At 38.3% G+C, this 26,498-nt stretch overlaps 6 protein-coding genes across 6 annotated transcripts; 3 read left to right on the top strand and 3 right to left on the bottom strand.

Annotated features, from left to right (window-relative positions):
- The first annotated feature begins 609 nt into the window (after positions 1-609).
- LOC147868108 (uncharacterized) lies at positions 610-1,576 on the top strand. Its single transcript, XM_087339367.1, has one exon. The coding sequence runs from the start codon at positions 773-775 to the stop codon at positions 1,574-1,576; it is 804 nt and encodes a 267-aa protein (XP_087195493.1). The 5' UTR covers positions 610-772.
- Positions 1,577-2,136: 560 nt separating this feature from the next.
- On the bottom strand, positions 2,137-5,234 carry LOC147868107 (floricaula/leafy-like protein FL1). Its single transcript, XM_087315366.1, has 4 exons — positions 4,683-5,234; positions 3,895-4,425; positions 3,165-3,568; positions 2,137-2,613 (listed from the first exon to the last, which is right to left on the bottom strand). The coding sequence occupies exons 2-4, from the start codon at positions 4,259-4,261 to the stop codon at positions 2,281-2,283; spliced, it is 1,104 nt and encodes a 367-aa protein (XP_087171492.1). The 5' UTR covers positions 4,262-4,425; positions 4,683-5,234; the 3' UTR covers positions 2,137-2,280.
- A 3,458-nt stretch (positions 5,235-8,692) lies between these two features.
- Positions 8,693-10,070, top strand: LOC147868106 (uncharacterized). Its single transcript, XM_087315354.1, has one exon. It carries the CDS (start codon positions 8,743-8,745, stop codon positions 10,042-10,044), a length of 1,302 nt encoding a protein of 433 aa, XP_087171480.1. The 5' UTR covers positions 8,693-8,742; the 3' UTR covers positions 10,045-10,070.
- A 4,535-nt stretch (positions 10,071-14,605) lies between these two features.
- LOC147868105 (protein TUB21) lies at positions 14,606-15,276 on the bottom strand. Its single transcript, XM_087315498.1, is given in 1 exon segment — positions 14,606-15,276. A coding segment is annotated over 1 exon segment (318 nt). The 5' UTR covers positions 15,199-15,276; the 3' UTR covers positions 14,606-14,880.
- Positions 15,277-15,775: 499 nt separating this feature from the next.
- LOC147868104 (uncharacterized) lies at positions 15,776-18,932 on the bottom strand. The gene is made up of 3 exons (XM_087315486.1): positions 18,334-18,932; positions 16,528-16,657; positions 15,776-16,192 (listed from the first exon to the last, which is right to left on the bottom strand). Exons 1-3 carry the CDS (start codon positions 18,796-18,798, stop codon positions 15,957-15,959), a joined length of 831 nt encoding a protein of 276 aa, XP_087171612.1. The 5' UTR covers positions 18,799-18,932; the 3' UTR covers positions 15,776-15,956.
- A 3,141-nt stretch (positions 18,933-22,073) lies between these two features.
- Positions 22,074-25,791, top strand: LOC147868103 (SUN domain-containing protein 2-like). The gene is made up of 2 exons (XM_087315431.1): positions 22,074-23,849; positions 25,226-25,791. The coding sequence occupies exons 1-2, from the start codon at positions 22,584-22,586 to the stop codon at positions 25,538-25,540; spliced, it is 1,581 nt and encodes a 526-aa protein (XP_087171557.1). The 5' UTR covers positions 22,074-22,583; the 3' UTR covers positions 25,541-25,791.
- Positions 25,792-26,498: the final 707 nt, after the last annotated feature.

Raw genomic sequence — 26,498 nt, 5'->3', positions numbered from 1 at the left:
GTAGAAGTGGCCTCCATCAATTCACAAACAACGCGTGAAACAAATAACTTTTGCACATAAAATGTTGTATTTTCTATGTTTATTTATCCGTGACAATATTGCCTCACGTTCAGTTTGTACATGTATTCCTTCATTTAATGCACTTCTGAATCTACATCTTTGTGAAGTAGTATTAATCTGCTCTCCTCTCTTCTTTGGCAAACATTGTATCGCAGAGCAGAAACCACACAATAGCATATATAAAAGTCTCAGAATTTACTGGGTGGTTAGGGTTTAGTATCCTTTCCTCTTCTACCCAGATTTTTCTTCTCAAAGCCTAAATAAATTTAGCAATTTCGTTTATCTAGATGCTATGAAGCATGATTTCTCGGTTACCACAATGTATGATGTAAATAATGCTGAGGCGAGATGCAATCACATGTCGTCTTCGTCACTAATGCCTGATGGGTGGCAATTACAAAAACTTGACAATGATGATATTCATGGGGTGCAGGGACTGCAATTACTAAAAGACCATGGTGATGTTCAGCGTGGGCGCTGCCAGCCTTCACCAAAACATGATGATGGTAATCATCCGGGTTGCAGGAGTGGGATGCTACAGCAATTAGGGAGGGTCAATGATGATATTAATTGGAGTCAGGGGTGGCAAGTACAAAATGTCAATGATGTTCACCATGGCCTTAAACGGAAATTACCACTAGTAGATGATATTCATCAGGAGCAGGGATGGCAATTATATGAAGTCGATGATACTCATTACAGCCATGCAGCAATGATGGGTGGCCACAAGTGGAAGAAGAGGCGACCCATGAGAGCTCGGAAGGGAGGACCTGACAATGCTACATGTGCGTATAGAGGAGTACGGCAACGCACATGGGGAAGATGGGTAGCCGAGATCCGAGAACCCACAAAACGAGGCCGTATATGGCTTGGATCTTTCTCTACGGCGATAGAAGCCGCCCTCGCCTATGATAATGCTGCCCGTGAGCTTTATGGACCCAATGCATTCATCAATCTTCCTGATGTTCATGTTCCCTCTTCCTTGAGTCATAGTGCCTTGAGCAATGAGTTGCATCATTGTCAAGGCAGTCCAGGTCACATCAACTTAGATGAGAATAAGCAAAATTCTGCAAATAACATATATATATCTCACCAACAAGACACTAGCGTGAATAACCCTAGTAATCTGCAAGTATGCCAAAATGTAAATGTGCTTTCTTCAAGAGTTAACAGGATTGATGTGAATGTTCCTACTTCAATGCAAACGGATCAATTAGTTGATGAGCTACATAACTTCAACAGCACATCAACTATAATTACAACAAACGCTAATTATGTCAGAGAAATGAAAGTATACAATAAATTTGATGATGGTGGAGTCAATGGGGAATTGCAATCCAGTGATGTGATTAAGAGTCTGCATTTATTAGAAATTGAGCAGCAACTTTCTGCATATAATTTATACGATTATAATAGTAAAATTGTACTGGATAGTTGGGATGGACAAGGGATAGATGATATGGTTGTCCAGGAACAGCTTGATGACCAACCAATAATGCACATTTGGGAATTTTAGCCTGTTGACATTAGTGATATAGCTCAAGATGGATGTACTTTGAATATAGCTCATATCTTAATAGATGAAGTATCAGACCAAAAAAACGGCCTATGATGATAATAAATACTGGGTGATGAACATTTCTTCTAGTAGCCTCAAAGAACTATGAGGCCAAACCAAGAAATTGATATAAATAAGATGTAAAAATCACTCATATTTTGATATTCAATTGAACCCACAAGATTTACCATAAAAGATTGAATCTTAAACAAAGAGACACTAGCACACCTTTCTTGTTTTGTAATTTTAGTTAACTGAGATATCTTATTTCCACATTTACATATCTATATTTACAGAGCTCCATTATTTTTAAAATACCTCACAACTGAAATGTCAACAATTACAAACATTAGGAGAAATGCATGCTCACTCGAGGCTTCTTTAAAAGGTCCAATGTATGTTTGTGATTTACTAAATAGCATTAAGACATAATTCAGACTGGTGTGTTCTAAAGTTTTACAAGTGAGATGCAGAATTGACAACGCTTTACAAAGTTCTTCCCTTATCTAAAAACTGTATCACAAACAAAAACAAGAATAGTATTAATTGTTGATCAAGCAGTATTGTTACACATTTGTGCAAAACAAGATTGCACATGACATTCTGTCAAGAAAAACAAGTTAAAGGATGAATATGAGAAAAAAGCAAAACACCCACTATTCTTAACTGCAACTGTCGCTATCCTTGCTCTTCTCGAGATGGCAGAGCTGTCGGAGCTTAGTGGGGACGTACCAAATCCGGAGCTTTTCATTCCGTACAAAAACACCTTCAATGTCCCATCCATTTGTTCTGGCCATTTCCACCAATGGATAATAACATGCTTGACGCCATGCTCCCACATTCTCCCCTCGTTCCTTGTATAACTTTCTCAAAAAGTTTGATTTCTCCTTGTCCAGGCAATGCAATGCATAGCAATGCACATAGTGCCTCATTTTTGGCTTGTTGATATAGCTCGCGCCTTTAAGCTTCGCATGCCGGAATACTTGGTTTGTCACCTGTTAGAAAGAACCATACAATTTGGAAATTAAATCAACTATGAAACTTTCATAAAGAAATTGATGTTTCCTAAACATTTGATAAATAAAATCAGCAAGCTGACTAAACACAGATGGAAGCACATGGCTGAAGAATGACAATTCAATCCCCTTCTACAAAGTTTTGCAAGTCTTTTGGTTTGTGCTCTACCAAGAGGTGGCATCAGTTAGTCCTGTCTTAGACAACCACCTTCGAGGTTCCAAGTAATGCAAATCCTAGTTAATTTCATGTTAAACTTGGGGTACTCTAGTGGATTTGGAGAGCTTAATGATATCCTCTGCAAAATATCCATGAAGGACGAGGAATTTCGGTGTGTTGTGGAAAACCTTTAACCCAAATTGTTCTAACGCATATTGTAACAGGGAATAAACATGGGTCTTTGGTTAGTTTTTGAGAGCTTAGAGTTATTCTCTGATAAATATCTCAAGAGTTAGGTGCATTTTGGTGTGTAACTGAAAACTGTTGCCATCCATATTGTACTGATAGATATATTATTACCAGTGTTCTATACCTTCGTAGGGCACTTTTCCCCCCTCTCTCTTGAGATTTGCTGCACTTCATCTAGAAAGCTGGCACACTGCTCATAGAGATCAAAGAGGTAATCCAATCCATTCTTCTTCCCGCGTGCCACTTCACCAGGCTCCGTAACTATGAATGGATGCTCCCGTGTTCTGTCATCACCATCCTCGCCACCAGGTTCACGCAATAGCCTCCGTTTTTGTTTCTTCCTCGCAAACTTTTGTTCCTCGTTGTCATCACTACTTGGCTCCGGCATAGGCAAGACACCAGGAAGACTGAATCCTGAGTGGATGTGCTCTTGCTGAAGATGCTCGTTAGAGTTCAGGTTCAAAGGTCCATCAGTAGCAATAGCATCGAGCATCATCATTCCATTGTCCCCTCTTTGCTCTCTTGTGCCTGAAAACAAATCCATAGCATCTTGTTACCTATCCTCGTATAATCGACTGAAAATGTCTCTACATTGTAATCAAGAAGAACATATTGGATTCTCAATACCTAAGCATGTTCCCCCTCTAAGATACACATGATATTCAATACCCATCGTTTAAAGAACAACAAAGTCTCAAAACAATCATGCATGCAACAAACATCCAACAGAATTGAATGTCTTAGAATTTATTGTAAAACCCTCTAGGTTACAATTAAAGCACATACAAAGACAACAATTATAAAAACAGATTCCCACGATTGGAGATAATAGCTAAAATTTATTAGTAAATTACCCTCAGCTGAAGTTGACGCAATGCCACTATATTCATCTAATTTATGCTTCTTTCCACTCTTTCCAAGACATTGCAAGCGTTGTTGCTCTATCTCTTCCTCTTGCCGCTTCTTCTCAGCACGGATCGCTGATTTCAAACCATATTTCTCTCCAACAAGAAGTTCCATTTGATAACCTTCCATCATTGTCGTGATAACATCATCTATCTCTGGTTCCGTCATATTCACTAATGTATTCACTGTAAAACCCATTTCTAGAAACTTGACTATAGTGGATGTTCGGACACCGTAGTCTTTGAAGAGATCTTCAAGCAGCTCGAGATGGTTTGGGTTCTTACAAGAAGACACTGGATGTATTACCATTTCCATGGGAGGTACTTCTTTAGGAGGAATGACTACTCTTTGTTCCCATCGGAACAAAGCTCCTGGAAACTGTTCTGGATCCAGTTTGTGAAAATGTCGAACGCCCTAACCCTAAAAGAAACGTAATATGTAGATAAACAACCCTTATCTGTATAGAGATACTGTAGTGCCTGAAAGGAAATCTCAATTTGTGAAAAAATCCTAATCATAGAAAGGCTCAATTTGTAAAAAAGAGAACCTAAGCTGCAATTCTAATCTATGTAAAATCTTGCGAATGTTTGCAATTATGAAAAAATTCACGAAACAGTGAGTACTTCAAGAAAATCTAAAATGGTAATAAATGAGCAGATTTCTAAATTTTCTACAAAGCTGTGAAAACAAGAAATCCAGCAAACGAAAAAGAAGCAAGAAGAAGAAGAAAAATTACCTGTGGCCGATTCTGAAATTCAACCTATAGAGTGATATCCATGTTTCTCATTTGATCTATACCAATGAGAAATCCAAAGACTCTGAAATCAACCTGATTAATTGGATTGAATTAGATTCTAATGAGATCCGATCACACTAACTGTCAGAGGAAAAACCTAATATTTAGGTCACGCAGTCAAGAATAAGAGCACAGGAGCAGAGACATTCTGAATCGTCAATTAACAACTTGCAAAATAGAATTAAGACCTTAGACGATGCCTATATGAGAGATGATGAAGAGAATGAATGCTCTGATCCTGTTGTGCACCGTTTTCTCTGTTTCTCCCTAACTATCTATCTCTCTAGATTTCGCCTGCCTTCCTCTGTCTCTTAGGTTGAAACAGGGGTGTGGTAAAGCAATGCTCCTGTGATGAGGAGGTGGGCTCGTTGTCCAGCTCATGAAAGAGAAAGGCCATGTCTCTCTGTAAAACCCGAAGTGGAAAACCCTAAAACCCTGACTAAACCCACAGGGTAAAAGGATGCATTGACACAGACAGAGAAGAAACCATCTCCTCTCCTCCCTCTTCATTATTGTTTGTCTTGATAATTGTGATTGATGCTGACCCTCCCTCTCTCGTTCTTCTGTCTGTGTGTGTGACATGTCACATCTCGGCCTTTTTTATCTGTATGCATTCATGTATGTATGTATGTATATTACTATATACATATGTATGTATCTATCTATCTATCTATCCATCTAGGCATGCATATCTGTATGATGTACATATCTAAGACTGAATGTATGTCTATCTGTATGTATGTATGTATGTATGTATGTATGTATGTATGTATGTATGTATATATGCATGCATGTATGTATCCAAGTATGTATGTATGTATGCATGTATATATGTATACGTGTGTATGTATGTATATGTGTATATGTGTGTGTATGTATTGTATATGTGTGTGTATGTATTGTATTTGCGTGTGTATATATGTATGTATGGATGATGTGCATTGTGTGTATGTAAAGTATGCCTATGTTTGTGTGTATGTATAATGTGTGTGTATGATATCTGTATACACATTAGATAGACATAGACATAGACATCATGTCTCATAATATGGCCATTAGTTTGTGAATGGTTGGAGCCTGGCACTATCGGACATGGATATATATTACCTCTCTCTCCCTATATGCGTCCGGACATGGATATATATTACCTCTCTCCCTATATGCGTCCGGAGACACCAGCTCTTGGTATAACATTGTAGTAAGTTGGTTACTTGCAAATGGTATAGACATTAATAACCTACCTCCCCTTAAGTACAACCATGGGATTGATAAAACTTTAATCTCTCATGAAGACCGTAATAAGGTAATACACCAAGAAATATGGCAAATTTACACTCGATTTAATATTTGTAATTTATTCAGAAACAAGGGGAGATGATGAAGGTGGACACACCTACACCACTCGGCCTCTCTCTTGATGAAGCAGAAATGCAAAGAACAACCAAACGCCCTCGGATGTTTATTTTATTTTTACTTTTCGATGAATGGGTAAATACCCCATTTTTGTTGTAAACCAATTGTCTCATGGGCCAAATTTGGTCTTAGAAGACGTTAATATATCTTTCTTTCTTCTTTCTTTCCCATTGCAAATCTAACAACTCAACCTTTGTAACCACAACAAGACCTTGAGACCACGTGATCAACCAAGAGCCAACATGTTAACCTACATATCATGTCGTCTTGTCGGGGTCATGGGGAGTGTCAAAACTTGCATGCACCTTGGAACCATATTTATTTGCCCTACAACTTCTCTTTGCATAAAACAATGGGAGAGGCTTAACTAGTAGAGCATATGCACACGATGTCTTCACGTACGCACTTGTAATAGCCATGCATTGTGTTGTTGCAAACCACATAGTATATATTCAGAGGCTTAGACCAAAGTAGACCTTGACGTTTGTGTGATGGATGACAATTGATGCATAGGTCTTTTGTAACTATGGTCCATGATGACCAAGATTATATGGGTCATTCTCATTGACGGTGAAATTATTCGCTTTCAAATGGGCACATCACTTATTGAAGTACATGATATTGTTATATTTATTTTATTACATTAACTCCGAAGACAAAATTGTCTGTGTGTAGCAAAATACTGTGAGATGGGTACATGATGTTTTTATGCTCAAACAACATTGTGGTTGAGTTGTTGCATGGGTTCAAGCTATGGAAACTCCTTCCTTGGATTTTACTTCCATGACCTTGACTTAGTTTTTAAAGGGAGGTGAGTGTTTTCGGCTAACCTAGGTAAAGCTAGATATACAAAAAAAATTCCCTAACATCTTACTGAATGCAGAGATAGTAAGTACTAGGATAGGTCATCGATGTCTCGAGATTGTCCCCCCATCCCCCACACAAGTAAAGTCATTTGAACTAGGTCTAGGGGCCTTTGAGACAATTCAATCCCTTGAACAATTGGAGTAAGAGCATTGAATGGTCAACATCTCGTTGATGTGTCGATGTATTTACACCAAGTTGAGGAACCTCCCATGAAGTTGTGCCACCAACAACTCATATCAAAACGAGGTTGAACTATCACCAACTTATTAACGTGCACGTGCCTTTGAAACAATTGTAGTACAAAATTTGTGCAAGTGGATAGGATTGGAACAACAATGGAGTGATGTAATGTGGTGCCTAAGTTGTGAGGTTGGCTCCTGCTCAAACATTTATCAAGTAATGGTTCTTATGTTTTTATCACCATTCATGGTGCAAAATGTAGTAAAGCATCTCAAAATGATCTAAGAAATGTAATTTCGAAGAAGGATTCCTTTGTCACAATTAATAGATTACAAGTGTCTAAAATCTAATTTATGCAAGACCTTCTATTTGGACACCATATGGTGTTTCGTGTGGAAGGTTTTTGGGGATGTACAATGATAATGGAGAGAATTGATATCTTTTTGTTATGATATAACACTCCTTAAGCTACAACATCAACAAACATTTAAGCAAAACATGAAATTGAACACCAATGGGTTGAAAAACAAAAACTAATAGCTTTGTTGTTGATATTTCTTTCCCGTGTTTGTTCTCTCTCTTCTCTCCCCTATAGTTCAATCTCGCCATGGGTTAGGCTCCATCTCATAGATCATAATCAGTCTCCCTTGAATGTCAAAAAATTTGAGAGAATCAAAGTTCGATCCTTGCCATGGGATGGGTCCTATCTCATAGATTGCAATCAATCTGTCGTGGACATTGAATAAAGGCAAGTAAGGTATGCAAGGAAGGGCTAGTAGAGGATGAGTATCACTTGCTCAGCATATAGTGCAACTTGTGAAATTTATGATGATATATTAAGAGGGGGTGAAGACAAGAGTGTCACACTAAAGAAAACACCAAGAAGGTTGAGCGCATATGTGTATGCCTTATTCACACATGGAGACTTGGTGCTTCAATGTATGAATATACCTTCTTAGGAAGGAGACACACATCAATATAACTTTTGTACTTAGGTCTTATTGGTCAATATTGGTCTCTCTATGGATGCATAATCTCTCTCCTCTCTCTGAATCATCGATCGTGCATATGGTGAACATGAACGTGACACTTCGATACAATGCTCCACCTTAAACAACATTCATGTTTTCTTTCCATATGTGCTTTCTCTTGCGGTTGAGACGTGCACTATTCAATTGCAATGTCGATCAAATAAAAGTCTTAGGCATGTTGAGCAACCATTCAACTCACGTAAAATGTGTAAATGTCTCATGTTTGGACCGATGGGGTCCGATTCTACCTTTCCTCGGACAAGGAGAGCATAGAAATTTAGAATTGATGTATCGTACTGATTCAGAGAGAAACCCCCTGAGGAGAGCAAAAGACTACTATTAGTAATTTAGTACTAGTACTAGTACAATCTACAACTAGTAGGGGATGTATGGGAAAACTGGAGGGGTAGGTCTGGGAATTGTAAAAAGTTTTTTTGGGGGTATTTCGTGTATAGTTCTAAAACATATTAGGACAAAGTAAACCCAAGTTAAATCGTTGAAGCTCTGCTATGGCCATGGCTATGGCTATGGCTATGGCAGCGTCTGCTTCTGGCTTTGCTCTTCGTAACAGAGCAAGAGGAAATGAAAGAAGGGAAAGTGTTCGGTTCTCGAAGAAATTGACAACATCCTTAGCGAAGGTGGCTTTATACTCATCATCCTCATCCTCATTTTCTTCTTCTTCACCAGAGATCATCCTCCAATCAGCATCTCTGCATAGCAAAGAAAAGGTAAGTGATAGAACTAGCGTGTCATTATCTTTGCAAAAAACCCATGTGTATGCCAATGGCGATCACCGTCGAGTCACAGGTTCGGATGGAAAAATCCTCAAAGAAGAAGCAAAAGAAGAAGGAAAGAAGGAAGAGGGAAAAGAAGAAAGTAAAGAAGAAGGAGAACTAGAAGGAGGAAACGAGGAAAAACAAGAAAAAGCAAAAGCAGAAGGAGAAAGATTAACAACAGAAGAGGAACGTACTCGGAATGGAATTTCATGGTTAGTGATCCCTGCCACTATAAGAAGACTGGCATTTGTGCTAATTTTTGCAAAGGTAGTTTCAAACATTACATCAACACTCATATTTTGGACCTATGTCCGATGGTTTCTTGAAACATGGCCTTTCCCCGCTGCTATAGTTCTAGGGTTCTGCTCAATCTTTGTTGCAATGAAGAAAAAAGAAAGTGAAAGAGACAAGCTTTTAAACCGACTCATCACTGTCGGAGGCTCTTTGACATGGCTCATCCTTGTTCCGATTGGCTTCAGGAACGGATATGTCCAAGGTTGGCCCCTCTTGTTATTCTTCATTTACACGTGTTTTTTTCTCTTTTCAAGATGTAAGTGCTCTCGTGGACTTGAACCACGATATAATGCCGCTGAAATCGTGTTTCTAGCTAGTATAGCTGGAGGTCATTGGCTTGCTGCTTTTGAAGGACCTCAGCTTTATTTCTTATGGAATTTGATGTTGCCTAGTAGGATTGCCATCATCTATCTTGCATTCGGTGTTCTTTTGCACTACTATGCGACCTATCTTTTGGGAAAAAATGTTGACTCAAGGCTTGAGAATCCAACGGATTTGGTGGTGCTTGGGCCATACCAATTCATTCGACACCCTATGTATGCAAGCTATATGCTTCTTTTCTCTGGATATTGTATAGCTTTACGAGCTTACTGGAGCATGGCTTTCTTGCTCCTTGCATCATTGCTCTATTTTGAGCATCGAGTGAAGGTGGAGGAGGAACAGCTTGAGGAATCCTTTAATGGACAATACAAAGCTTACAAAGGAAATGTAACATACAAGTATTTTTTCCTATTGTACTAGGAATCGGAAAACTTCATTTTTCATGCCCATCGACGTTTTGAATCACTTATAATATTCTTGTTTCCTAGGTTTCTGGGTCTCATCCCTAGGGTGTATGGTTCATAAGTGTGTATAGAAGTATGACTGTATAAATTTTTACCGTAATTTTCATTTGGTTCATTGCATTGACTACGTTTCAAATATACACCAAGCTCCACAGGAAGGATACTGTGGAGTCACTGTATGAGCTTTTTACAAAAGAATCATTTCATTGAAGGCATTTGGTGTTTCATAATCCTGAGCATATTTTTAATAACCTTTGGATTTTTTGTAGGAGACCTACAGAAAGCTGCTACCATGCATGAAATATCCGTAAGAGTACCTCTAATCATATGCATGAAACTTTGTTGTTTGGCATCTATAAGAAATGGACTAATCATAGCTTGTCAGATTGGCTATATTAAGGTTTTTAGCCAAAGCGGTGGTCACACCAGAAATACCACTTTTGATTCCCTTGATTATCTATTGTCTAATGATGTAATAATGCATTTCTTTTTGGCTACAAGGAGGCTTAGCTCACTTAGCAAATGAAACCCTTGCAACAAAGCTCCCTATTGAAATGAAAAGTGCACATGTTTGTGAGGTTTGACCACTTAGAGCTTGGACCTCAGCCTTTTGGAAGTAATCTATTGCTACTTCAAAGTAGCCCTCAAGACCCACCTCCCCTTTCTCTTGAATGCAAAATCATTTACCATATAACCCCCAATAATCACCTAATTTGAGCATTGCAATAATGTCAAACAACATTGAGTATGGTTATTTGGCAAATTCTAAGTTTTTGTGCGATCAGTCATTTGTTATAGACTTTTCCGTCAACAAGAACTGTTATCCATCATTTTCCATTGGATTATAATTTGGACATTCTGAACTATTTGGATACTTGGAATGGTCTGGTATTCGATCAAATGCCTTTTGTTGAATTTTGTTTTGTCAAGCTCTCTTTGTGATATCTCTTTACATGTTGTCTCCAATTTCCCAAAATCCTTGACTTTGCTTTCATGTACTGAAATTATGTGTAGTTTTTATTATGATAATGCTTGTGTGTAAGAACACTCACTGATATTGAGAAGAAATGTGAGCTTGAACGATACCCACAACACCTTATAAATGATTTTGCTGATTTTTAGTTACATTTGTCCAATTTGGTTAATTTTTCTTTATAGTTTGGTACATATTAGCATTGTGCACAAACAACTTCCCCATAATTGGCATGCTATAAACATTATGAAATATTTGTACTAAAGTTTCACATCATAATTTATGATGTGGAACTTTAATACCACAACATTTGTATTGTCATAAACAATGTCAATATTGGCCTATCAAATTGTTTGTTGAAGAAACTTGTAGTCCAACTTTAAGTTTAATGAGGTTTGTGCAAACTAACTAGTTACTAGCTCCTCTAATATGTCTAACTTTTATTTGATTGTATTTGATTGTGTTACATCTTGTCTTGTGTCTAGAAACTCTTTCTATCGAGGCCACTGTTAATGTACAATTTATAAGGATCAACTAGCCATTGTAAGGCCTTGAAGTAGTGAACTTTCAATTTATACTGGTCACAGGAAGCATTCATTAAATAATTTTGATGTGGTCACACAACCATGTTGAATGCTGATATTTGAAGTATGTGTGAACTTTAAAGTTGTATAATCCTTTTTGGACTCGATGATTATGTAAGTACAATTGCTTACAGTCTAGAAAATTAAAACATAAAATAGTAATCAATGCGATAATATAGGCAAGTGGAAGAAGTATCAATCAATAATTCATATACCTTGTATAAAGGAACAATTTATATTTCTAACGATGAACAATGATGCTAATTGGTGGTTACATATAAGGTTGGTCTCCTAACATTCAACATTTAGGAAGCCATAACATGCATGCCCTTGTATTATTCTTGTCCTTGCATATGGATGGGTTTAAAATTTAAACCTCAAGTCTCCTAGTCTCATGTAGAAAAAATTCTCCTCAAAAAGCTTTTTGTTGGTATCATGGTTCATTTGCAATATTGACAAAGACTCAATATCTAGAATAAATGGTTGTAACGCCCAAACAATGTATGGTTTGCTTATAGTATGTCCCAAATAGTCTAGAATGAGTTGCTAAGTGAATTAGGTTGCCTTTCCTTAGGACAAGTGTTTGGTGAACATGAAGACTTCAATATGGAGTACTCTTATGTCAATTGCTATATCGACCTAAATATATTCTTACTTGTTTAGATGAATTTTACCCAGCTATATAATGTGAGAATTGGATATATAGTAATGATATTGATGGACGCCTTAAGGATCAAGATTTCATGGGTAGATTAAAATGATATGAAATCAATGAAGTTAGTATGGAAGTGTAGATTAAATATTTCCATTGTCAAGTGTGGATGCATACTAGGTGTAGTATACATAAAATGATTCAAGTTCCTCCATGTTGTCCTATGACAAGTTATGCCTGAAGCACAGTTCCATCCCTCCATGTTGGGTGGTGTTGCATGGTTCAAGTCCTCCATGTCGATCAACAAGAAATTCAATTTGAGTAGAGACGTGTGCAAGTAATTAAAATTTGTGATCATGCAAAATGCTATTTTAGATAATTGGTAATAATTCTTCGCATTACATGATACTTATTAAAAATGGGTGGTTGATCATATGCATGCCACATTATCCAATTTATGCAATGGAGGTGTATGGGTTTTGGATGTAGGATGGCAAAATGCCATCATCCATCCAATAAGTGTGAAAGCGTTTATTTGGTGGAAGCTTTAAAATGCAGACAACCTATAGGTGCGCATTTGTATGTATGGTCACATTTGCGACCATACAACCCAACCGATGTGGTGGAGTTGGTGATGGAGACGAGGTGAGGTGTGGTGGGTTATCTCATAAATTAGTGATGAGATTCAATTAATAAAATGAAAATTGAATCCCAAACATAACAAAATCGAAATAAACTCAATCAGTAAATGAATGAAAAATGAAAATAGGAAACCCGAAGAAAAGAAATTGGAAATTTAAAATGAGTAAATAAAGAAAACCAAGAATCCAAATAAATGAAAAAGAGCCCAAGGAAACAAATCCAAAAAACCCACCGCAAAATAATAATAATAGATTTAAACATTTAAAGCTAAAAGAAAAAGGCGTAAAAAGAAACAAAAAGACGGTTATGTCAGTTAAAACGAACAAACCAGTAAATAACTAAAACCCACAAGATTAGGAACCATTTCTTGGCCCACAAGGCAGTCAGTCCCTGCCCTCCCCCCACCCACCCCCCCCCCTATTGATGAGCTTATGATTTGTATTTTCCTTGGCATACTCATTCGCGCGATAAAGAAAATAAATAGAAATATTGTTATTTTATTTCGATTATAAAAAGGATGGGTTCATTGTCCCTCCCTTCTTCACACATGTCACACACACACACACACATACACGAACGCATCCAACACGTACACTTACTTCTCCATTCATCAATTCAATTCAAATCCATATAGTAGTTAGTAGGTAAGGTGGTGGTAGTGGTAGTATGAGGGAGATATTGCACATCCAAGGTGGGCAATGCGGCAACCAAATCGGTGCCAAGTTCTGGGAAGTGATATGTGACGAGCATGGCATCGACGCGACGGGCACATACCACGGCGACTCCGATCTCCAGCTGGAGAGGATCAACGTCTACTTCAACGAGGCCAGCGGTGGCCGCTATGTGCCCCGGGCCGTCCTCATGGATCTGGAACCCGGTACCATGGACTCCGTCCGCTCCGGCCCCTACGGCCAGATCTTCCGCCCCGACAACTTCGTCTTCGGCCAGACAGGGGCCGGCAACAACTGGGCCAAAGGCCACTACACCGAGGGCGCCGAACTTATCGACTCCGTCCTCGATGTAGTCCGCAAAGAAGCCGAGAGCTGTGATTGTCTCCAAGGTATCTATCTATCCATATCCATCCTCTTGCATATCTATCCCCTCTCATATGTATGTATGTATGTATGTATGTATATGTGCATAGGTTTCCAGGTATGTCATTCCCTTGGTGGTGGCACTGGCTCCGGCATGGGCACCCTTCTCATCTCCAAAATCCGTGAAGAATACCCGGACCGCATGATGCTCACCTTCTCCGTCTTCCCGTCGCCAAAGGTGTCGGACACTGTCGTGGAGCCGTATAACGCCACCCTCTCCGTCCACCAGCTCGTTGAGAACGCCGACGAATGCATGGTCCTCGACAATGAAGCGCTCTACGACATCTGCTTCCGGACCTTGAAACTCACCACTCCGACATGTATAGTATAGTATAATGCTCCTCATTTATATACATACATACATCCATACATGCATAACTGCACGTTACTATTACTAGGGCCATGATGCACATCTACATCATATGGCTTATGAAATTTTCACTGCGCCATCTTTAAATCATATTGTCATGGCACATTTTTTTTTCCATCATCGTATCAATATGCATAGATGTATTGAATAAAAAATTTACGTTTTTTTTTTTTTTGCCACTTTTGTTTTTTTTTTCTTGTTTACGCGCATTATAGTCGGAGATTTGAACCATTTGATCTCGGCAACGATGAGCGGGGTGACGTGCTGCCTACGCTTCCCTGGGCAGCTCAACTCCGACCTCAGGAAGCTCGCCGTGAACTTGATCCCGTTCCCACGCCTCCATTTCTTCATGGTCGGGTTCGCACCGCTCACATCGAGAGGTTCACAAGTCTACCGAGCTCTCACCGTGCCCGAGCTGACCCAACAAATGTGGGATGCCAAGAACATGATGTGTGCTGCTGACCCACGTCACGGCCGTTATCTAACTGCCTCCGCCATGTTCCGAGGCCGCATGTCCACCAAAGAAGTCGATGAGCAAATGCTGAATGTCCAAAACAAGAATTCTTCCTATTTCGTCGAGTGGATACCCAACAATGTCAAGTCCAGTGTTTGTGATATACCCCCCAAAGGGTTGAAGATGTCGTCAACTTTCATTGGCAATTCTACATCAATCCAAGAGATGTTCCGGAGGGTCAGCGAGCAATTCACAGCTATGTTTCGAAGGAAAGCTTTCTTGCATTGGTACACAGGTGAAGGTATGGATGAAATGGAGTTTACCGAGGCCGAGAGCAACATGAATGACCTTGTTTCAGAGTATCAACAATATCAAGATGCCACCGCTGATGATGAAGGAGAATATGACGATGAAGAAGAAGAAGGAATGGGACATTGATCATTGAGAATACAACATCGGTGACTTCTATCTATAGATGTTTTCGTTCGTTTTATTATTTTTCAGTTAGGCGTTATCCATATGAGAGCATAGAGAGGGACAAGGTAGATCTACTAGAGATTGAGGGAATTGATCACCACCAGTAAAGGTAGTTTAACATATAAATAGGTTGTCTAAAAGACTTTGCTATGTCTTTTGCATTCCAACAGTATATTGTGGTGGTTTCAGATTGTTTCATTTATGGTCAAGCTTTTCAGCTTTGTATTTCAGAATTGGTAGCAATACCATTATTGTCAAGCTTTCACTTAATTGTCTATTCGTTCAGTTCATTTTTTTGAATCTTCACAACTGTCAATATAAGTTGCAATTCCGTTCATTGGTATGTGAATACTTTGACAGATGTATATTGTGGCATAAGGGGAGACTCCCTTAAGAGGAACAGAAGAGACAGAGACAGAGAGAGATCAAACCAGCCATGTATGATCCAAATTCTCTTATTTACCATAGATAAAATTCAAAAATTAAAACGCGCATCTTACATTGATGGGTTCTTTTCAAAGACAAATACTATGGGAAGCTACATACACAGTATGTGAAAAGTTGCCGTCTGTAGATTGTCAACCTAGCACAGTATGTGGTAACTTTGATATAAAAATGAAAATCACGACGATGATGCTCCAGGTCGAGGTCCTTCTACAAACCTTGTTCCCATGATTTTGCACACAGGCAAAGAATCATCGACTGTTACTAGATTGATGGAGGGATGCACTTTTAAATCACGTAGAAGAACTTTCTCCCTTATTTGCAAGTCTCCAAGGTTAATCTCCACATAAGGTGGTATAAGGTCAGCTGGACATTTCAATCTCACTGTTCTTTTTATTGTGTTAAGATAGCCACCTGCAAGAATTTCTCCGAACATTATAAATAGTTACAAAATACATAAGGTGCAATTCAATTCAGTTAAAACTTTAAGGAATGATTTTCAATGATGAAAAGACATGTTTTTCATACAGATATCAAATCAGTAGGAAAAATCTTGCATCTTGTTTATTTACCAGAAAATACCCCACCATTTTCCAAAACATAGCAGAATAACTCTGGCAAATTTGCTTTAGTGTAGACAATTATTCTGGCAGGTTTAAAAACTTAGAGATATCCTGGTAAATAGCCAACAAATACTCTACGTTTTACATCCCCACCAATGCATTTTGAGTCAATGTATTATTACTTACCTTTACGGATACCAGGACAAGCATCTTCTCCACGAAATACAATAGGAACATCGACTTTTATTACTGCTTCAGGAGGTGCCCGAATGAAGGTGGCATTCAATATTGCATCAGTGCCAGCATGCAAATGGACCTGGGAGAAAGAAATGAGGTCGCCATCAGATGCTAGAAATAAAGCAAATCAAGCTTCTGCACATGACTTAATCTCCTAACTGCGTTCATTTTCATTTCATTTCACGTGACCCAATCAGTAACTTATTAAAATTGATGAACACCAGAAACTTCCAGGATATCTTTACAACAACTTCATAAACTTCCAGGATAGAGCATATGGAAATGTTCATTTACATATATACAGAAGACACACAATGCTGCCAAAATACTGACGAAAAAGAGGGTTTAGGGTTACCTAGCTTAAGAATAAGTAGCTTTATACATTTGAAATGAGGTGGAATTTCTTACTAGCTACAGAATGCCATGTTATTGGTTAGTTATGTCGCAGTGAATCTCTACATTAGAATATTAGGTCATTGACCTCTTTCTAATCTTTGAGGTCTCCGATGCCATTCATTCCTTGTTGAAGACGAAGAACAACATTGCAAGCAACAGAATGTGTATGGAATTCTGGATTGATTTTTTATAAGAGTTTAAGATCACCCAGAGTTTCATTGGACATCATATAAATAAAAGTTATTTTGTAACAAGTTTTAAGTTTTTCTATGGAAATATTCTCAATCTTTCTTGAGTACACGGCATTGACGCATGCACAAGATATCTATATAACCTTGTTGGTTCCTAGCTCAGTTGTTAATGAGAAAATCCAATGATGAATCTCAAGATGGAACCCATTAAGCTTGGCAACAATGAAGAGTTTCTAAAGTCCAATAGCAAAAAAGTTTATTATGATGCAGAGCACCTTTAGAATGGAGGGCATCTGATATAAACGATTATACTTGGTTGTTTAGAGGCAGACTAGCCCCAAAAACACATAGTTCATTGCATCAAGCTCTACGGAAAACGTTGATGCATTATTGGAACTTGTATCACTAGAGAGTATTATTATGTGGTATAATATGCCATAGCCTCTGTCAAAAATCTCAAGGATGCAAATCAACACGAATAATGTTGCAAGAAAATATATGTGGATTTTGCTCATTCTTGATTTGCAGTAGAAAGGTGGAAATATCTACCTCCTTATCAGTTAATCAGTAAATCTTGAGCATTCTAGATTTGATTTTCTTATATCAAGTACTTATTCTCTTTCTTAGAGATACGTAGAGTATAATAACCTCTTGCAAAGGACAAACTTTAAGTGTTACTCCAATTCCGACCAGATACATCTGTAGCATATGATGAGAGATGGCCAATCATTTTCTGCAAAGCTAAATTCCACTACATTCCAGAGTTGCAATAAGAAAATGTGGATGTGGGAACTTGCTGGAAATTATCACGAATTTAAAGTAGCCAATGGGGGATCCGTATGGAACTCCTGATAACTAGATCAAAACATAATGATAGCCTTTGAAAACTTTCCAGTTCCATGCAGAGTTTTCTTTTCTTTTTCACTCAGACAGTACGACTGGAACCATTCAGATATTACAGGAATGTACCACAAAATATTGAATCTTTTGCCAACACTATTTTCTCTGGTGCTACTAAACCTCTTAAAACTTGAATATTTATGAATATTAAGGTGTGCATGAGACTTAGGCAACTCGAAAAACCAAGGCTACTAATACTGTAAGATCAATAAACAAATACAGAAAGGAAACAACATAACGACAAATGATAGGAAATTTGAACACATACCCAGCGAGGCAAGACTCTTTCTCTTGAGATGATGACATCAGACTCCAAATCTGGACGAACTTCCAGCACGAAGGTTCGAGAGAGGAAGAAACTATAACCAATTCTTTTGAGAAGTCTACTGATCTGTTTCGTTTCCACAGATATGAGCTCTTTGTGTCCACCATGATCTCCATCTTCCAAACTATACACAACACCAGGGACTCTTCCTGCTTTTCTCTCTCTTTTTGCTATGATCTTCCCATCGCCGCACCTTGGCACAGCTTGAATGACCTCTGCGAGTTCTGGATCTGGTACAGGGAAAACAGGAGAGACAACTTCTCCTGAAGAGACCTCCGATACGGCTGATGATGAAGATGCAACGGAGAAGCTTCTGGAAGGATATGGAAGCTTCGTTGTTGGATCCTTAAGAAATCTGAGAGAAGAGATGCGGCGAGCCAAGGAGGAGAGTGACCGAGGAGAGAACATAGTCCGTCTTTGCCTATGTCTCCTTCGGTGTTCTCTAGTTCTGTCTCTCTTAGAGAAACATTCAGGGCTCCGGCCTCGCCATCGCCATGGCTAAACCCTAGCTGATTTGTATATATGGAATGGCTAAACTAAACAGAGATTTTACAAAATCTCAATAATAGACATCCTAATTTACACAATTTCCGAAAATGCCCCTCCCTCCTCTCTCTTCACAAATATGTTGTGTAGTGTTTGTTCAACGGGGAATAAAGGTGGGGGGATGTAATTTCATAATCGAAACAAACCGGCTATATTTGGAGGAGAAGATTTGTTTTAGGGGGGTGTTTTTCGAGAAGAATATCAAAGTGATTTGGGATGTTCTAAGGTGCTTCCATGAAGATGAGAAGGGTGTCCTAAGATTTTCAAAACTAGGTGGAGATATCTTAGGAATTTCGGAAAGCACAAGGGTGCTTTTGTGGAATTTTGGTGCAACAAGAAAATACGTGTGGCATTTGCCGCCTTCTTTTTTTGTTGAAATTAAAATGTTGAGGCAAACCTTGAGAAAAGTTCCCGAGGATCTTTGCACTACGTTCCATTGCTTTAAATTAGATGACACATAAACATCTACATTGGAGCTCCTTGTGTGTGTTATTCTTCATGTGGCTCATTTGTTTTCGTGCTCGATGGAGAGTATGTATGTTCTTTCTTCTTTGGTCTCATGCGGGGGGGGCTTGCTATTAGGATGAAAGGTAGTTGCCCAGCCAAGCAGATGACAATAGAGAGAGATAGATAGATAGATAGATTATAGGGAAAAGTACCAAGATACCCCTAGAAGTTCGTTTATTTACCAAAATGCCCCTGGAAGTTCCAAATTTACCAAACTACCTCTATGTCCAAAAAAATACACTTTATAAAAAAATACCCCTGGAATTTATTCAAGGATTGGGCTCGGTCAAAGAGATGCGGAAAGCATGGTCAAATATGATCAAAGGCATAACATTGTATCAAAGTGTGATACTTAGACTCGCAAACTTGTTTAGGGCAAAGTGTGCATAGTCGACCACTCTCATCACTTGTGCCCCAACGCCCTGTCTCACATCACAATCCATGTGAGCTAAGTCACATGGAAGCAATAGTTCGAATGGCAAAGAGAGAGAGAGAGAATCGTTGTTATTTGCTATTGTTGCACATCCTTAGTAATGTTGTCAAAATCTTGCAACCAGTGGTGATATTGTGGGTTTACATCTTCTTGTTGGTGGACCATTGGTGGCACGAGTATTGGTTGATGCTTCTTTTATGTTTTTACGAGCCTAAATGAAAATCCTGAAAGGAGTATGCAAGTTTGGGATCAATTTTCCTTAGTTTCGGGGTTGTATATAAAATAGGAGGAAGTTTTGCCTTATTTCTTGTATGGAGAATGATTTGGAATGTTTGGGATGGCAAGGGTAAGTGATTACACGAGGATCAAATTATTGGCATTTGGGTTATCCATCAGGTGTTGATGTTGCAAACATTCAACTTATTTATTGGATTGGTAGTAAATTGAAGGACAAATTTATATATTGGAAGTCTCGATTATGGCCCTTTCATGTACCACTCAAGTGGTGCAATGTATCTTTATGCCCATTATATTATATTATTTACCATTACTTCGTTGGACTAAGAAGACATTGTAAAATATGATGCAACCTTTTCTATTCATGTTGTGGCTGAATGGAGAAATAATGGGAATTACATGGATTTCATGGGACCGTTTGGCTACTCCCAAATAGTTAGGTGGTGCCGCGATATTGGATTTGGAAATGCATTTGATGGCTCGTAGATTTGCATTATTACGACATATATGTAACAAGACCAACCATGGATATCTATGATGCAATATTTTATTGAGCATGAAGTATTGGTGCATGGGAAAACAATGATTCAAGCATCGTGGTGCCCATTACTCAATGGATGTATTCCTCTAAAGATTCGACATTCTATATGTGGACAACAACTAGTAAGATCATGGTACGATGCATTAAATTTTTTTGAGTGGGCACCATCAAGTGATCAAGAATTTTGTAATTCGTTACAAAATGAATTGCTTGTTTCTGCTCGAGTGTTGTTTTGGATTGGAAAAGAGAAGTTGATATCTCAATTCAATCATTTATTTCAATCGGGGGTTGTACATTTGGGAGATGTGGTTGATAATAAATCTCAAAGGTTATCGGAATTTGAAGATGTCAAACGATCGTTATGTATTCCCCCAAATTATATATTTATTTGGGAGAAATTTCAAGATATACCATTGTTGCGTGGATTGTTACCATTGAAAACAAATATTGCACCTTGGGTGGATTGGCGGTTACAGGATGGTACACGCTTGTTACAGGTCACCACAAATATATTGTATCATCATGCAATGACATCTATCTTGGCTAAAACAGAAAAGGTATGCAATGTATGTAAGTCAAAATGCAAGATGGTGGAAAATATTACAATGTGGTTGGCATTCTCATCAGCCATTTCGTTAACAATGACAACGGTTTGGTTTGAAAGTGTCAAAACTGAATTGTTTAAATTTTTTGAAACTTGAACTAAACCACAAAACCGTTAAAAAATTTCAACCCGTAAAACTGTTTAAAACCGCGGTTTCATGGTTCGGTTACAGTTTTTCAACTTAGGTCAAAATTCAAATTTAAAATTTTAAAAATTAAAATATTTCATTATTTTAAAATTTGAAATTTCTAAAACTTTAAAGATTTTCCTAAAAATGTGAGAATAAGGTTTGAAAATGAAAAGATTGTTTAAAAACAAATTTTTTAAATAAATGACAAAAAACCTTTAAACCGAAACCGCGGTTTCTAACAGTTCAAACTAAACTGAACCGTTAAAAAAAACTTGAACCTGAACAAAACCGTTTAAACCGTTAAGTCGTAAAAGTACAGTTTTGCATTTTGGTTCGGCGCGTTACATTTCGTGCAAAGGTATATTCATATGGAGGGTCATGGAGAAGCCATATGGGCGGCCGGCCAATGCATGCATGGATTTGGGTGAGCCCAAAGAGCTCTTTAGGTTTTCAAATGAATATTATTTGCAATTTTGCAGGCAGAGGCAGAGGCAGAGGCAGAAGCAGGCGGCAGCTGCAGTTGAGAGACAGACACAGGTGAGACACAGAGAGAGAGAGAGAGAGAGAGAGAGAGAGAGAGAGAGACACACACACACACACACACACACACACACACACACACAAGTTGAAAAAGAAAACCGTGCATTTTCCCTCCTTTTGAATCTATCACCTTCTACTTCTCCTCCTCCGCAGAGACAGACAGACAGACAGACAGACAGACAGTGTATCTCTTCTGCCTCATTATCTGTCTACACGCGTATCGGGGGCAAAATCGTTCAATGTAGGAGAAGATCAGCTTCATGTCAGCTTATCTGAAAGGCACTCTCAGTACGCTCATCTGAAAGACTTAAATTGAAGAATAAGAAGAGAGATCAGAAAACCCCAAGAAGAAGAAGTGATCAGAAAGCTCCAAGAAGACAAAAAAGAGTTATCGATCATATTCAAGAAGAAGAAAAAAGAGTCTATAGAGCTTCAGAACAGAAGAGAAGAAAAGGAAGAGACACCAGGAAAGTTCGAGGAGCAGAAAGAAGCTTCACAGTACTTCTATGCCGAAAGAAACCCTAAAGTGCCAGTCATTTTGTTGTATATTCTTACTCACAGGATCCATGGCAGTTTGAAGTCGGGTTTTTTCCCCTTTGTTCTGATCACCGTTCTCTAAATAAGGGTTTTCTACCGCTGCGTGTTCCCTAAACTAATGTCGAGTTCAGCGGCAACAACTGCAGCCGGAGGTCCATCGATGTCTGCCATGGCCACGCCATCTCCACTCCCACCTTCGTCTTCTTCCATGGCAACGCCATCCACAGGTCCCCGTCTGAGCACAAGGAAAAGGAACTCTTCGTCGTCTTCTGCAGGAAGAACCGCTCTGATTGAAACTGCTGAAATGACTACCACTCCTGCTCGCCGAACTAGTCGTGATCTCTCGTCTTCTTCTTTCAAAGAAAACGATCCTTCTGCCGTAGTTATGATGTCAGGGACTATGGAACTCGCTACCGAAGAAAATGTTTCTGATCATCGTCAAGTATCAGAACAGGGATCTTTGCCTCGATCCTCTGCTAAAACAATGAGTGGTAAAGCTGTGGATAATCCTAATGTTTTAGGAACCAAACCCAAAGCTTTGAAACTTTCTTTGCAAGCTATCCCCTCCACTAAGAATAGATCTAACACAGTTTCTCGTCCACGCTTAGTAAAGGATATCTTTTCTCGTTCATCTCTTCTTTTTCTGTCCTTCATCCTCGTAGCAGGACTAGTCACTACTTTCTATGGCTCAACGACACATCCTCCTACTTTTGAAAGCATGTCCATGGAAGGACAAGTCGCAGAACTAGAAGAAATACTCAGGAAGACGACCAAAATGATGCAAGTTCAGCTTGATCTTGTGGATATGAAGATCCACAAGGAAGTAGATGGCCTCAGAAAGGAATTGGAAGACAAAATAGATGAGCAGACCATCTCTTTTGGCACAGAATTGAAGAACATGAAAGCGAAGACAGAAGATATAGAAGCATCGTTGAAAACGTTCATGGACGCTGGATTTCCTACAAGGCATGATGTGTTGAATCTCATCACATCAATCGTGCAACAGAGGGCCTCTGAAGGAACTGGAGATGCATTAAGTCTTGATGATGTCCGAGCTGTAGCAAGAAGAATAGTAGAAGCTGAACTGGATAAACATGCTGCAGATGGAATCGGAAGAGTAGATTATGCACTAGCATCAGGTGGGGGAAAAGTGATTGATCATTCTGAAGGTTTTTACCATGGTTTGAAATTTGGTTGGCAACAATTAGTGGGAAGTTTCTTGCCTGGAGGAAATCACAAACATTCATTGGCGAACAAGATCTTGGAACCTAGCTTTGGTGAGCCTGGACAGTGTCTTCCTCTCAAAGGGAACAATGTGTACGTGGATATCGCGCTTCGAACCTCAGTCTTCCCTGATGCTTTCAGTTTGGAACATGTCTCTAAGGTAATTTTTCATCCTCAAACTAACATTGTATGTTTTACTTATTTTTTTCTTTTTTATGTGCAAAACAACCTAACCATTATATTTTATGTTGTTCCAAAAACTGTATAATTTGGTTTTGCTGAAACGTTATGAGATAAATGTCAATCATGGTGTGGAATTGGTGAAAAAGAACAACACTGAAGAATTGAAATGTCAAGGGTTGGATTATCAAGTCTCTCTTTTCCCTAGAAGGCAAAGCATAGAATTGTGCCTGTTCGCCGCAAAATATTCTCCATTGAATGTTTAAATTGAATTAACAGTCAAACTTTTGACGAGGGGCTACTTACATTTCTATGAGCCAGAGGCTTGAGTTTATCTTCTTGCAGCCTAAATTATGCTGATTCTCTTCATGAGTTTTGAGATGATCTCTAGCCAAAAAATAAATTATCTTTCTTCACCGATATTCATTATCAAACAATTCTACATTGTGCACGGTCTATTCTATTTGCTGAATGAAATACAATCAACGTTTAATTTTTAGGTTTTCTTTATTCCGTTGTAAGAGGGGTTATGTAATCAAGTAATACAAGAGAAAAAGTTCACGTACATGTCTGTTGCTGTGTAGTAAATGTTCATGACTGCCTAATAATCACCTTGAAATTCCCCCTTGAATGTTTATTGGTCAACATTCTTGAGCAGAGTAACAGGGCTTATGCTAGATAAAACCAGTATTAGTAACTGTACAACTCAAAAGCCTATCTGTGTTACTTAAAATAGGATTAGATCCTTAGAATTTGTATGTTTGAAACATTGTTCTGTGTAAAAACTAGCTCAATATTCCCTTTGTTTTGCATTTCTTTCCATTTCAATTGTATTCAACTGTAAAAAGTGCATCTTTCCCTGTGAGACACTTTGTTATGATCAGCACCCGGCCAATTAGGTAAGAGTGAGATCCAATACATGGTCTGAGATGAATCTTCATCTGACAAGAGGGAGAGGTACACTAGAAGATTTTGAGAATAGAAGGATCAGTTTGAGTTGGATCATAAAGATGGAGAAAGGGAGAAAATGGTAGGAAACAGCCATTTTCTGCTTCGTTATCCCTTAAAAACAGATCTTCTTCTTTGGTGGCTCCCCAAGATGCAACACTTTTCACAACGTTTAGTTTAGTTTGGCCATTCTTTGCAAGAGCTTCTGATTAAGTTTGATATCCTGGTTCAACTGATTGTTTCTACACATGCACTCTCTCTCTAATAACAAGGCCTACACTTTACATAAGTGATGGCACCAATTTTCCATTTTAACTTCAATGTAACGACAGTGCAATGATGTTTAATATGATGGGGCTGAATTGTGATGAGCAATACACTAAAGTGCTGGAACTATTTGAATTGCAGAGTATCGCATATGATGTTTCGAGTGCTCCAAAGGATTTCCGAGTGTTTGGTTGGTTAGATAGCTTTAAAAAGGATGATACAACAGAAACGTCTGTGCCACAATTGCTTCTTGGAGAGTTTAGGTATGATATCGAGAAGAAAAATGTGCAGACGTTCGCTATTCCTGAAGATTCGAAGGCGAGAGGGAAGTTGATAAATATGGTGAAACTTGAGGTATTCTCAAACTATGGAAGCCTTTCTCATACTTGCATCTACAGATTCAGGGTGCATGGTTCTGATTTGAAATCTATACAATCTACTGTTCCAGGCGTATGATGATTTAGGATGTTGTGGGCAGTTCTTTTTGGCACTAATTCATAGTAAAATAGGTTTTTACTAGGATGGTGGTAGTATATGATGTTTCTTCGTTCCTCTGTAGAAATTGGAGGTATTCTATTAGTCTTTATATGGAAGAAACCTTAACATAAAGGTAATGATATTCCATTCCACAGAAATGTGTAAACTTTTGCATTATCTTGGTTTATGAGAAGATCTTATTATGGTTTTAAGGATGCTCCATTTGAATATTGTATGTAAACATAGTCATGATTTCTAGTTATATTATCATTGATTTTGATTGCATATGCGGAGAGTTTACAATATTGTACGGTATGTGATTATTAGTCTTTCTTTTCCTGAGCTTTGCCTTTAATATACACTACTATTAGGAATTAAACATAAATTTCTATGATTAGAATTTAATTTGTTTGAACAAAGTTTAGTCATCTGTTGGGGAAACTCGTTATTTTGTCATGAAAATATTATTGCGAGTTATGGTCTCCCCAATCGATTTTTTTTTCTAATGTGGTTATATCCAGATTATAGTCCCCGACAGTGTTCCAATGGTCTGGCCACAGATAATTCAATCCTGACAACAAATAATAGAAAAAGTTATGGAAACCTTAAAATTATTTCATTAGTCAAGAATTGATGGGTTGTGAAATGTACATATTAGATATGATAAAAAAAAGCAACTGAAAAGTAATGAATTTCGTATCTTGAAGGTGGCATAAATATGGTAGATAATATGCATAATTGTTCCATGAATTGGAGAACTCTTCTTTTCTTAGTACCTATATTTTCATTATGTATGGTGATTATGTTAGTTGCTTTTTCATTTAGTGTGGCGATGTTTTTCTAAAATCTTTCTTTGTGTAGTCTCCACATTTGCCAAGCAATTCCATGCTTCACATGAAGTTGAAAATTATTTGGATGAAAACCTATACCCCTGTAT

This window comes from Azolla caroliniana, unplaced genomic scaffold (genome assembly GCF_043228905.1).
Source record: "Azolla caroliniana isolate FFs.n. ecotype wild unplaced genomic scaffold, voAzoCaro1.0.p SCAF_1, whole genome shotgun sequence".
Lineage (NCBI taxonomy): Eukaryota > Viridiplantae > Streptophyta > Polypodiopsida > Salviniales > Salviniaceae > Azolla > Azolla caroliniana.
This window is presented reverse-complemented; position numbering and strand designations above follow the sequence as displayed.